At 46.7% G+C, this 12,424-nt stretch overlaps 1 protein-coding gene across 1 annotated transcript in view; it reads left to right on the top strand.

Moving 5' to 3' along the window:
• The window catches only part of LOC140915283 (inter-alpha-trypsin inhibitor heavy chain H3-like), a 45,586-nt gene that overhangs the window by 19,883 nt on the left and 13,279 nt on the right, over positions 1-12,424 (top strand). Inside the window, exons 10-14 of the mRNA XM_073354866.1 lie at positions 8,093-8,218; positions 9,361-9,542; positions 9,846-10,031; positions 11,236-11,375; positions 11,905-12,059. Coding sequence (XP_073210967.1) covers positions 8,093-8,218; positions 9,361-9,542; positions 9,846-10,031; positions 11,236-11,375; positions 11,905-12,059 — 789 coding nt within the window. The remainder of the gene's footprint in view (positions 1-8,092; positions 8,219-9,360; positions 9,543-9,845; positions 10,032-11,235; positions 11,376-11,904; positions 12,060-12,424) is intronic.

Below are 12,424 nucleotides of genomic sequence, written 5' to 3'. Positions count from 1 at the left end.
CACCTGTTGCAGAGATCTAGATAATATTTAGTCCTGCCTTGAGTGCAGGAGACTGGACTAGAAGACCTCTTGAGGTCCCTTCCAGTTCTACATTTCTATAATTCTATAATAAATGAACAGTGTTTAACATAGAGCATAATAAGGTGCTAATTGATAGCCAACATGGATTTGTAAGAACAGATCATACCAGACCGATGTAATTTCCTTCTTTTACAGGGTAACAGCCTGGTGGATGCGGGGCAGGGGAAGCAGTATACATGCTATATCTGGACTTTAGTAAGGCATTTGGCCCAGTCCCACGTGACATTATCATAAGCAAACTAGGGAAACTATGTCAACTTTCTAGCTATAAGGATAGTTAAGATCTGGAAGAAGCTTCCAAGGAAGGTCATGGAGACCCCATCATTGGAAATGTTTAAAAACAAGTTGGACAAACACCTGTCAGGGATGATCTAGCTCAGCAGTTCTCAAACTGGGGGTCGGAAGGTTATTACATAGGGGGTCACGAGCTGTCAGTCTCCACTTCAAACCCTGCTTTGCCTCCAGCATTTATAATGGTGTTAAATATTTTAAAACGTGATTTTAATTTATAGGGGGGGTCTCACTCAGAGGCTTCCTATGTGAAAGGGGTCACCAATACAAAAGTTTGAGAACTACTGGTCTAGATTACTTGGTCCTGCCACAGCTTGGGGGCTGGACTTGATGATTTATCAAGGTCTCTTCCAGCCCTTCATTTCTATGATTCTATGAAATATGGTCTCAATTAAATTATTATAAAGTGGATGCACAAGTGGTTGAAAAAACATACTCAGAGTAGTTATCAATGGCCGCTGTTAAACTGGGAGGACATATCAAGTGGGTCCTGCAGGGGTCTGTGTTGGGTCTGATACTAGTCATTATTTTCATTAATGGATGACGGAGTAGCGTGCATGCTTATAAAATTTGCAGATGACACCAAGCTGGGAGTGGTTGTAAGCACTTTGGAGGACAAGATTAGAATTTGAAATTATCTTAATAAATTGCAGAATTGGTCTGAAATCAACAAGATGAAATTCAGTAAAGAGAAGTGCACAATACTGCACTTAGGAAGGAAAAATACAAAATGAGGACTAACTGGCTGAAGAAGTGGTTTTTTACGCACGAAAGCTTATGCCCAAATAAATCTGTTAGTCTTTAAGGTGCCACCATACTCCTTGTTGTTTTTGTGGTTACAGACTAACACGGCTACCCCCTGTTACTAACTGGCTAGGCAGCAGAACTGCAGCAAAGGACCTGGAGGCCGTAGAGGAATCACAATTCGAATATGAGTTGATAGCGTGATGCTTTTTCAAAAAAGGCAAATGTCACGCTGGGATGTATTAACAAGACACAGGAGATAATTGTTCAGCTCTATTCAGCACTGGTGAGGCCTCAGCTTTAGTAGTGTTTCCAGTTTTGGGCACTACAGTTTAAGAAAAAAGTTCACAAATTGGAGTGAGTCCAGAGGAGATCAACCAAAATGATGAAAGGTTTAGAAAAGCTGACCTATGGGGAAAGGTTGATAGAACTGGGCATGTTTAATCGATGAAACTGTCTTCAAATATGTGAAAGATTGTTATAAAGAGGATGATGATCAGTTCTTTTTCTCCACCAAAGGTAGGGCCAGAAGTAGTCCGCTTACTTTGCGGCAGGATTTAGATTAGACATTAGGAAAAACTTTCTAACACTAAGGATAGTTTAAGCACTGGAATAGGTTACGAAGTGAGGTTGTGGAATTGCAATAACTGGAGGTTCTTCTTCGAGTGCTTGCTCATATCGATTCCAATTAGGTGTGCGCAGGCCGCGTGCACGATCGTCGGAAGATTCCACTCGTTGGCTCAGGTGAGGCGCCCCCCGGAGTGGCATCTTCATGGCGCCAGGTATATGCCCCAGCCGACCCAGCGCCCCCTCAGTTCCTTCTTACCGCCCATAACGGTCGTTGGAACTGTGGAGCGCAGCGTAGCTAATCTTCACTCTCCCTAGCATTCACTTTAGTACCTGTTAATAGTTTGTGATTAGTTGTTAATAATTACTTAGTATAGTTAGATAGTTTACTTAGTGGGGTGGAACAGGGTCTTCTCCCCTGTCCCCTGTCCTGGTACCGGGGCCCATGCCTGGGTCTCCAGGCTTCAAACCCTGCTCGGCTTGCTTGAAGCCGATGCCAACGGGAGACCCCCCACTCTTGCTTAAGGTGTCTGGGGGACTCCCCCCCAAGCAGACAAGTGCCGCATTTGCAAAGCCTTCAAGCCGAGGACCAAGAAGGAGAGGGACTTTAGACTGAAGCAGCTCCTTATGGAGGCGGTACTTAGCCCGATCCCTTCCTCTGCGCACCAGGACTCGGCGTCGTCTTCGGTGCGGAGTGCCCCTGTGGCACCGACTGGTCCGGCACCGCGTTCGGACTCTACTAAAGACTTGCGGCACCAGGTCCCCCCGGCACCTCCACCACCACAATGCTGCTCCCTATCTCCGGGCCCAAAGAAGAAGCAGCCCAAGCAGATGCCGACTGTTTTTTGTTTGTTGGTTCGTCAGCCATTGACACTTCCCACACCACTGTTGGAGCCACGTCCATTGCTGGAGTGCACAGGACAGGTAACGGCTCCTGCACCGTCAACTCCAGCGCCACAAGGGCCGTTGAGTCCGGTGCATGTAAGCTCCCTGGTGCACACCGTGGTCGAGCTGAGGCTGGCCTCCACACCGAAGACCTTTTCGACAGCGCAGGACTTGATCACGCTCACAGAGCCGACTCCCCTGCAGCCAGCAACACCTCCGGTGCGGGCAGTGCCATCGAAGGGAAAACCGTCCCTCATACAACCACCATTGCCAAGTGAAGCAGGACGGCACCGGTCCTGGTCCCAATCTTGGTCCCAGCACCTTTCACGGTGTTGCTCGCAGTCCCGGCACCGGTCTTCTTCTCGGTGCCAATCGTACTCTCCACGCCACTCCAGCTCGCGGAGATCTGAATCGCAGTACGGCTGGTACCGATCGGATTCCTGGCATCGCTCCCGGTACCAGCCAGAGCTGCACTCGACCCGGAGCCAATCCTGGCACCGATCTTGCCAGAGGTTGCCATTGAGATCCAGATCAGGCTCCTGGTACTGATATGACCACAGGCACCGATCGACGTCTCGGTACCGTTCTGCATCACGCCACTGGTCCCCGGCACCGTACAGCACCGGGAAACTCTGCGCCAACACGTACGGCACCGCCTTGGCCATCTCACACTGCCTCCACGTCATCATGCTCACAAGGTGGCCACCATGCCCAGGACCAGGGCGAGGAAGGTGCAGGCCAGTGGCTGGACGAAGGCCAGGACCTGGGCCAAGGACCTCCACAGTGGTCTTTTTGGACTCCCTAGGCATACCATCAGGTCCAAGGGGTTCCTTCGGGGGCTTCCCGTTCCACCCCTTCGGAGCCCCGAGTACTGGAGGCCACTGTGAATCCCCCACCCCTGGGGGGTTCTGAAGTGACTGCTCCAGCGCCAATACAGGCCAACGCCCCTAGCATGGTGGACCTTGGGCAACAAGTTCCTTCACAAGAGGACCTCACCCAGAATCCCTTAGTCTCAGGGTTATCTTCCTTGTCCTTGCCTGATGAGGCAGTGGCAGGGACTACAGTTTTGGGCCCTCTTCCTGTGGACCTCCACGCCCACCAGGAACTGCCCCTAAGGGTGACACGCAATATGAACCTCCAGGTAGAGGAGGTGGTGGAGGTAGAGGACTGGTGGTTGACACTCTGTCGGCGGAGGCACTGTCCAGAGTGGCCCTCCCAGTCATATGAACTACACAGGCCAATGCCAAGACAATCCGGCAGTTGTCAGCCTCTATTCCACCTATGGCCAAGGGGGTAGAAAGGAAGTACATTGTCCCCTCAAAGGAATATGAGTACCTCTATACGCACCCCCAACCGTGCTCCCTTGTCGTGGCTTCGGTCAACGAGAAAGAACAGCACGGTCAGCAGGCCCCGGCACCTAAATCAAAGGATGCTAGATGCCTAGACTTGTTTGGGCCCAAGGTATACTCGGCTGGAGGCTTGCAGCTCAGGGTGGCCAACCAGCAGGCACTCCTGAGCGGATATGATTATAATTCTTGGCACTCGATGGAAAAATTCAAAGAGTTGGTTCCACTCTTTGAGAGAGAAATTTGGGGCTTTAGTAGAGGAGGGCAAAAAGGTGGCCAGAACCTCCCTACAAGCTTCTGGACGTGGCGGACTTGGCGGCTAGGACCCTGGCCTTGGGCATAGCCGTGCACCGCATCTCGTGGCTGCAAGTCTCTGGCTTACCACCAGAGTTGCAGCAGACCCTCCAGGACCTGCCTTTTGATGGACAGAGCCTATTTTCCGAGAAGACTCAAGGCTGCAGAGTCTGAAGGACTCGAGAACTATCATGCGCTCTCTGGGAATGCATACCCCAGTAATGCAGAGAAGGCCCTTCAGACCACAGCCTCAGAGGTCCTACTCTCCCCCTTGGCCAAGACAGGACTTCTTTTGAAGACACAGCTGAGGTGGTAGAAGAAAACAAACTGGCCACCAAGCCAGCCAAGGCCAGGGCCCTCCCAAGCCATCAGCAGGGCCTCAGCAGAACTTTTGAAGGTGCACCCGAGGATGGAGCACCAGTCTCCATTCAGGATCCTTCCCCGCCTTCCAAGATCGTCTCTCCCATTTCCTCCATGCATGGTCTCACATAACATCAGACCGTTGGGTCCTACGCACGGTGGAAAGGGGTTTACTCCCTTCAATTTGCTTTCCCCTCTTCAGGGACCCTTCTCAAGAGCACCTCCTTCTACAGGAGGTCCAATCACTCCTAGCTGTGGGAGCGATAGAGGAGGTTCCAAGAGAGTCAAGGGGCAGGGGTTTTTACTCCTGCTACTTCCTAATCCCCAAGGCCTAGGGCGGGCTTCGGCCCATCCTGGACCTACGCGGACTCAACAAATTCATGATAAAGTTGAAGTTCCGCATGGGCTCACTAGGGACCATTATTCCTTCCTTAGATCCTGGAGACTGGTATGCCGCCCTCGACATGAAGGACACGTACTTCCACATTGCAATCTACCCAGCACACAGACACTTCCTTTGCTTTGTGGTCCATCAACAGCACTTTCAATTCACCGTCCTTCTTCTGGCCTGTCCATGGCCCCCAGCGTGTTTACCAAGTGCATGGCTGTTGTGGCTGCCTCCCTTTGTCGACAACGGATCCAAGTGTTCCCATAACTTGACAACTGGCTTATTCGGGGTCGCTCCAGGGATAAGGTGCAGTCTCATGTTCAGCTCACCATGAACATGTTCAATCGACTGGGCCTCCTGCTCAATGTCGCGAAATCCACTCTGGTGCCAACCCAGAGGATAGAATTCATAGGACCGGTCTTAGACTCAGGCCTAGCCTGAACACTTCTGCCGGAAGCATGCTTCCAATCCCTAGTGAACATCGTCCACAACCTGCAAAGCTTCCCGACCTCAACCGTGAAAACATGCCTATGCCTCCTGGGACACATGGCCTCTTGCATGTATGTGACCATGCACGCCAGGCTGCGACTACGTCCACTCCAAGCCTGGCTATCAACAGTATACTGCCCAGGTCGGGACAGCTTGAGCACGGTGGTTACCATCCCACCAGGGATATTAGCCTCTCTATGCTGGTGTCTGGACCCCAAATCAGTGTGCGAAGGGGTGCCATTTCACTCCCCACAGCCCTCCGTGTCCCTAGTCACGGATGCGTCATCCCTGGGATGGGGAGCCCACTTCAGGAACCTCCGTACACAGGGGCTATGGTTGGCAGGAGAGTTATCCCTGCACATCAACGTACGGGAACTCAGAGCAGTGCGCCTGGCATATCAAGCTTTCTGAGAGTGCATTCAAGGCCGTTGTGTTGCGGTCCTCACAGACAACACAACGGCCTTGTTTTACATCAACAAGCAAGGGGGAGCCTGGTCATCCCCCCTCTGTGAGGAGGCCACTCATCTGTGGGAATTCTGTATAGCCCACTCAATCCATCTGGTGGTGTCGTTTCTCCCAGGAGTCCAGAACAACATAGCGGACCACCTCAGCAGATCATTCCAGGCTCACGAGAGGTCTGGTCGCCTGGACATCATCTACTCTGTCTTCCTGAAGTGGGGCTTTCCCCTGATAGACATATTTGCCTCTCGCGAGAATTGGAAATGCCAAATGTTCTGCTCTCTACAAGGACGCTCTCCGGGTTCCCTGTCGGACGCCTTCCTCATACAGTGGAAGGATCACTTGTACTACACCTTTCCTCCATTCCCGCTAGTCCACAGGGTCCTGCTCAAGCTGCGCAGGGATAGAGCCCATCAGATTTTGGTCACCCCGGCATGGCCCAGACAGCACTGGTGTACCACTCTCCTAGAGCTGTCGGTGGATACTCCAATTCCACTCCCGCTGTGGCCAGACCTGATCACTCAGGACCACAGACGACTCTGTCATCCCAACCTGCAATCTCTCCACCTCACAGCGTGGATGCTACATGGCTAACTCAATCTGAGCTGTGCTGCTCTCGCTTGGTACAGCAAGTCCTTTTGGGTTGCAGGAAGCCCTCTACCAGGTCCACGTACTTAGCCAAGTGGAAGCGTTTTTCCTGCTGGAGCACTCAGAGTCATATGGCCCTGCTACAGGCGTCAATACCTATCATCTTGGACTACCTCCCGTCCTTAAAACAGCAGGGCTTGGCAATATCATCCATCAGAGTGCACCTGGCAGCTACTTCAGCTTTCCACCCGGGCAAAAATGGGCGTTCGGTCTTCTCCAATCCCATTCTCAGCAGATTTCTCAAGGGGTTGGAGCAGGGTTCCCACGAATTCGACAACTGGTCCCTATGTGGGATCTTAACCTGGTCCTCTCCAAACTCATGGCTGCCCTGTTCAAGCTGATGGCCACCTGCTTGCTCCTGTACCTTTCCTGGAAGACAGCCTTCCTCGTAGCTATGACCTCAGCGAAGCGTGTCTGAACTCAGGGCACTCACATCGGAACCACCGTATACGGTGTTCCATTAGGACAAGGTACAGCTGCGACCCCACCTGGCCTTCCTCCCTAAGGTGGTGTCTGCCTTCCATCTCAACCAGGACATCTTCCTCCCTGTCTTCTATCCGAAGCCGCACGCCTCTCGACGGGAACAACAGCTGCACTCCCTGGATGTTCGCAGGGCCCTCGCCTTCTACATTGAGCGAACGAAACCTTTCAGGAAAACATTGCAGCTGTTTGTTGCTGTGGCAGCAACCAGATGAAGGGCCCTCTGGTCTCCTCTAAGCACATCTCCTCCTGGATCACATCATGCATCCGTGTGTGCTATGACTTGGCTGGTGTCCCAACTACGCACCTTACTGCCCACTCCACGCGGGCTCAGGCTTCATCTTCTGCTTTCCTGGCACACGTACCCATACAGGAGATATGTAGGGCAGTAACTTGGTCATCAGTGCATACCTTCGCCGCCCACTATGTGATAATTCAGCAGTCCAGGGGTGATGCTGCATTTGGTTCAGCGGTCCTTCACTCTGCGACATCTCACTCCGACCCCACCGCCTAGGTAAGGCTTGGGAGTCACCTAATTGGAATCGATATGAGCAAGCACTTGAAGAAGAAAAGACAGTTACTCACCTTTGTAACTGTTGTTCTTCGAGATGTGTTGCTCATATCCATTCCAAACCTGCCCTCCTTCTCCTCTGTCAGGGTAGCCAGCAAGAAGGAACTGAGGGGGCGCTGGGTCAGCGGGGGCATATATCCGGCGCCATGAATGCGCCACTCCAGGGGGTGCCTCAGCCGACCCACTGAGTGTTGCTGGGGTAAAAATCTTCCAATGATCGTGCACGCACACCTAATTGGAATGGATATGAGCAACACATCTCGAAGAACAACAGTTACAAAGGTGAGTAACTGTCTTTTTTTAAGAACAGTTTAGAAAAACATCTGTCAGGGATGGTCTAGGTATACTTAATCCTGCCACGGCCTGTGGGGCTGGACGCTATGTCCTCCTGAGTTTCTTTCCTGCCCTATATTTCTATGAATCTATGATTAAAACATTTCTATTTTTGACCACAAGTTTTCAACCCTAATTTGTGTCTCTACATTGCAGTGACAAACCTACATGGTGGTTTAATGAAGGGAATTGAAATGCTGACTACAGCTTTTGAAACAAATTCTGTGCCCAAGAGAAGTGCATCTATAATTATCTTGTTAACGGATGGTCACCCCAATGAAGGTAGGTGTCTTGGTAAATGAAGCAAACAGTAAAGTGGACTTAAGCAGGTGAAGGAAAATAATTACTTCAGTTTTAGTTCACCATTCTTTAATTTCAGGAGACATGAGACCTGATTCACCACTGATTTCAATGGCATTACACTAAGGTTAAGCTGCTATAGCCGACTAGAGAATCAGGTCTTTGGTTTCAGTTTGTGATTCACTATCTACCACAAGTATATATACACTATATCTTTGGTGGTCTCATCCTACCCACAATTTTGCCACATTACTAAACCACCACCCAATTAGATATCATCCTTGCTATATTAAGAACATTTTCATTCGTGTAGCTAAATTAATTCAGTTATGCAAACCGTTCAGTTATGCAAACCCACTGATGCAAACCGTTAATTTAGATGTCCTGCACTGATGGGAAGGGTATTTGTTAATTAAGCTAAACGGCTGTATGCCCTGCTTTGTGCTGGTGCAACATGTCTACATTATGGGTTTTTACTGGTGTAACTGAATAATTGTTATGATGGTGCACGTTTTCTTTAATATAGAGTTTCATCTCTTGGTAATGAATAAACATGAGGAGTGGGATTCTTCCACCCATTCTGTGCCCTAATCACCATTGCACCAGGGCCCTCCTAAAGGTGGCACTAAAGGGGTAGAAGAGAATTTCCCGGGGGCATGCCAGGATGGGGCCAGAAGTTTGGAGGAGATCTCCATAATACATGCTACTCCCACTTGTGAAGTTGCCCATAAGCAAAGCAGCCACTCCCGGGATGTCATAACAGAACTCTACATGGGACTTCACTGAGTTATGCTGAGGGCTGCACCAGTCCCTGAACAACTCAGAATCCTGAAAGCACAAACGTGGCTTGTGTGTACTCTGCCTCTTGGTGAATCTTATTTATGGGGTTAATAAAGGGTTTTGGTTTTTTTTAAGGGAAGTCTGCCTTCTAAGTTAGACACTTGTATATACTTTGTCTAAAGTTAGTTTAGAATTAATGATGCCCAGAAAACATGATAGTCACACCCTGAAAAATCTAAATAAAAAATAACTAACCACATTTCATTCATTTTTTTTTGCTGTTTGCTATTGTTTTCATAAACAAAATCTTAAAGCCTATTTGTTTTGTATTATTTAATATGCAGGTGTATCAAACCTTCAGGAAATTCAAGCGAATGTAAAAAAAAACATTCAAGGAAGATACCCCTTATACAACCTGGCTTTTGGCTATGCTGTTGACTATAATTTTCTAGAAAAGATGGCACTAGAGAATAAAGGGGTGGCTCGTCGCATCTATCCAGATTCTGATTCAGCCATACAAATGGAGGTAAAACCATAACCATATAAATTAAGTCAATGATGGCAGTCACACTGATATTTCTGATGACATTTGCCTCCACTTTCAATGTAGTTAAACAAAATATGACCAGGTGCTGGGGTGCTAGCTTTCCAGGTAACAGCTTTCTCCTTCTCTTGTAAAGGTGCAAAGTGGAATGACTATAAATTCGGAGGCAGCATGGTCTAATGAAGAGTTTTGTTTATTTGTTAAGGTGTCAAGAGGTCTGTGGGCACAGGAGTGTCTATAAATTATATATTTATTAATTATAAGCTCCCCCTCTCTTCCCTCTAGGGTTTTTATGCGGAAGTAGCCAATCCCATGCTTACAGAAGTGAAGTTAAACTACCCTGAAAATGCAATATCTGACTTAACTCAAAACAATTTTAAGCACTATTATGATGGCTCTGAAATCGTGGTGGCTGGACGTATTACAGATAATGACCTGAACAGTTTGACTGCAGATGTGAAAGCTCAAGGTGTAAGTATGGGTCTATTGTGATTGTTTCAAACCTTTCTTTGCTACATAAAATGTCGGAATGTGGGAGATTCCAAATTTGGCAGTGCATAAGAATTCCCCAATATACCTTCATTCTATGAAAAAAAATATTGCAGAGTATGGAGAATTTAAATACACCAAAAGGCATGAAATTTATTTAGCTAAATTTTTCTTTGAATTACTCTGTCAATCTGGAGTAACTTTGTACAATATGTCCAATTTGAGTAAGTTAGTGTTGCTATGAGAACCTTAATGTTTACATCTCTTGATGATTTTTTTTGTCTTTGCATGGTTAGCCTTATTGTTTCATTAACATGGTATTTAATAGTTGAATGGAATAATCTGTGGCTTTTAACTTTGTATGCAAACTTTGTAAAAAGTACAATTCAAGATTCATCAGTATGACAGTATGAATATCTTGTTCTAATACAATATTGCTAAGTGAAAGCCAGATACCAGTCTTGCCACTTCCCCCCAAGAATTCTGGTGATTTGGTTTGCATGTGAAATTCATTTGTCCTCCAAAATAGTCTTTAATCCTTCGAGGAATACTTCCCATTCTCTAAGTCAATTGAATATTTGAAAGGCCTTCCAATGGAAATAGTACCTAATAGGAGCAAAATTCTAAGTGGACTAAAAATTATTTCCAGTCCTGGATTCCAGAACAATTTTAAAAAACCCAACACGAATGTACCACTTTCATACAGAGAATATTTATCAAATGTACAGTATCACTTGTATATGTACTGCGACACACATTGGTCCACTTCACATTACAATTATTATCATCTGAAACTAGATATATTTAAAATACAGAAATTGTGCTACCACTAGGCCAGCTACTATAGCTGTGTATGCACAGACCTGTTGCCATGTTAAATACACAGCATAAGCAATGTACAGGTAAATCCTGATTAACCAAATTTCAATGTTAATTTTGAAAATGTGTTCTGTCCCCATGTATATACTTCTAGCAGCTCAGGAGCTACTGAGCAAAGGCACTGATACTGACTTCTGAACCTGTGCAATTCTCAGTGCAGGATCATGAAGTTCATTAATTTACTGTAGATCCTCATTTTCCAAACCGTAGGTTATATGAAGATTTTGGATGTCTCCTGTGACCTCTGGATAGTCAGGGTTCAGTCATACCTGTCTGTTACAAAGAGAAATTTCTTTATTCCTAACAGGCAGAAAATGATGTGACATTTAGTGAACAAGCAGATGTCGAAGAAACGGCAAAAGCTCTCCAAGAACAGGAGTACATATTTGGGGATTACATTGAGAGGCTTTGGGCTTATCTCACCATCCAACAATTACTGGAAAAACGGTAACGAAATATAAATTAACAGTATCTGTGAAATAGCATGAAAACACTGGGCAGCTAATTGGCGATATCCATTACCCATGCGCAGAAAATTCAGAACTGTTTACCTAATTTACTTTCCATCACATAAATACACCCATGAGAAGGCCAAAAAATAGTATGTATTGTTTTTTCAAGTTTCAGAATAGGAGCCGTGTTAGTCTGTATCCACAAAAAGAACAGGAGTACTTGTGGCTCCTTATGCTTAAATTTATGCTCAAATAAATTTGTTAGTCTCTAAGGTGCCACAAGTACTCCTGTTCTTTTTTTTTTAAGTTAATTTTAAAGGAGAGCAAATAGAGGATCAGACTGTGGCTACCTGCCCTGCCCCTCAGTGAAGTCAGGAGGAGTGCTCTCAAAAGGAAATGTGTATTTCTTTTCAGCAGAGAAATGGATAGCTTCATATTTTAGAGGGAGAATAAAATGCTTAATCCAGTGTTTAATGATTTGGCTTTGTAGAAAGTTTACGTTCTGATTCTCTCCCTTCATTCAGAACTGTAACTCAGGGAGAAGAAAAGGAAAACCTTACAGCGGAAGCCTTGGAGCTCTCTCTGAAATACAAGTTTGTGACACCTTTGACATCCATGGTGGTTACGAAGCCAGAAGATAATGAAGATAAAGCTGCAATTGCTGATAAACCGGTAGAAGGTACAGATATTTTCAGTTTTACTTTACTAAGGGAATTCAAATGACCATTTGACATTCCCTTAGAGAGGGGCTTTTCACACTGAAGCAGAGTTTCAAATATATATGCAAATATATTTTCCAAGCCATGCCCTCCTATGGCTAGTATAGCTTTCTTCTGTGCACCACACAGAATCATTTTCCTCCTTTAAACTCACTTCCATCAGTCCACCTTCAATTGCTACCCATTTGCCCATAAATTTAAAATATACTGTAAATTTGAAATCATGGTATATAAAAATACGAACATCTCAAAACAATAAATAAAACCAAGAAACACTTTTATCCTAAATAATCTAGACATGCTCAACTTCAGTTCACATCCCTTC

The sequence above is a fragment of the Lepidochelys kempii genome, chromosome 7 (genome assembly GCF_965140265.1).
Source record: "Lepidochelys kempii isolate rLepKem1 chromosome 7, rLepKem1.hap2, whole genome shotgun sequence".
In the NCBI taxonomy this organism is placed as follows: domain Eukaryota; kingdom Metazoa; phylum Chordata; order Testudines; family Cheloniidae; genus Lepidochelys; species Lepidochelys kempii.
The sequence above is the reverse complement of the archived record's forward strand: the minus strand, read 5'-3'. Positions and strand labels throughout refer to the sequence as shown.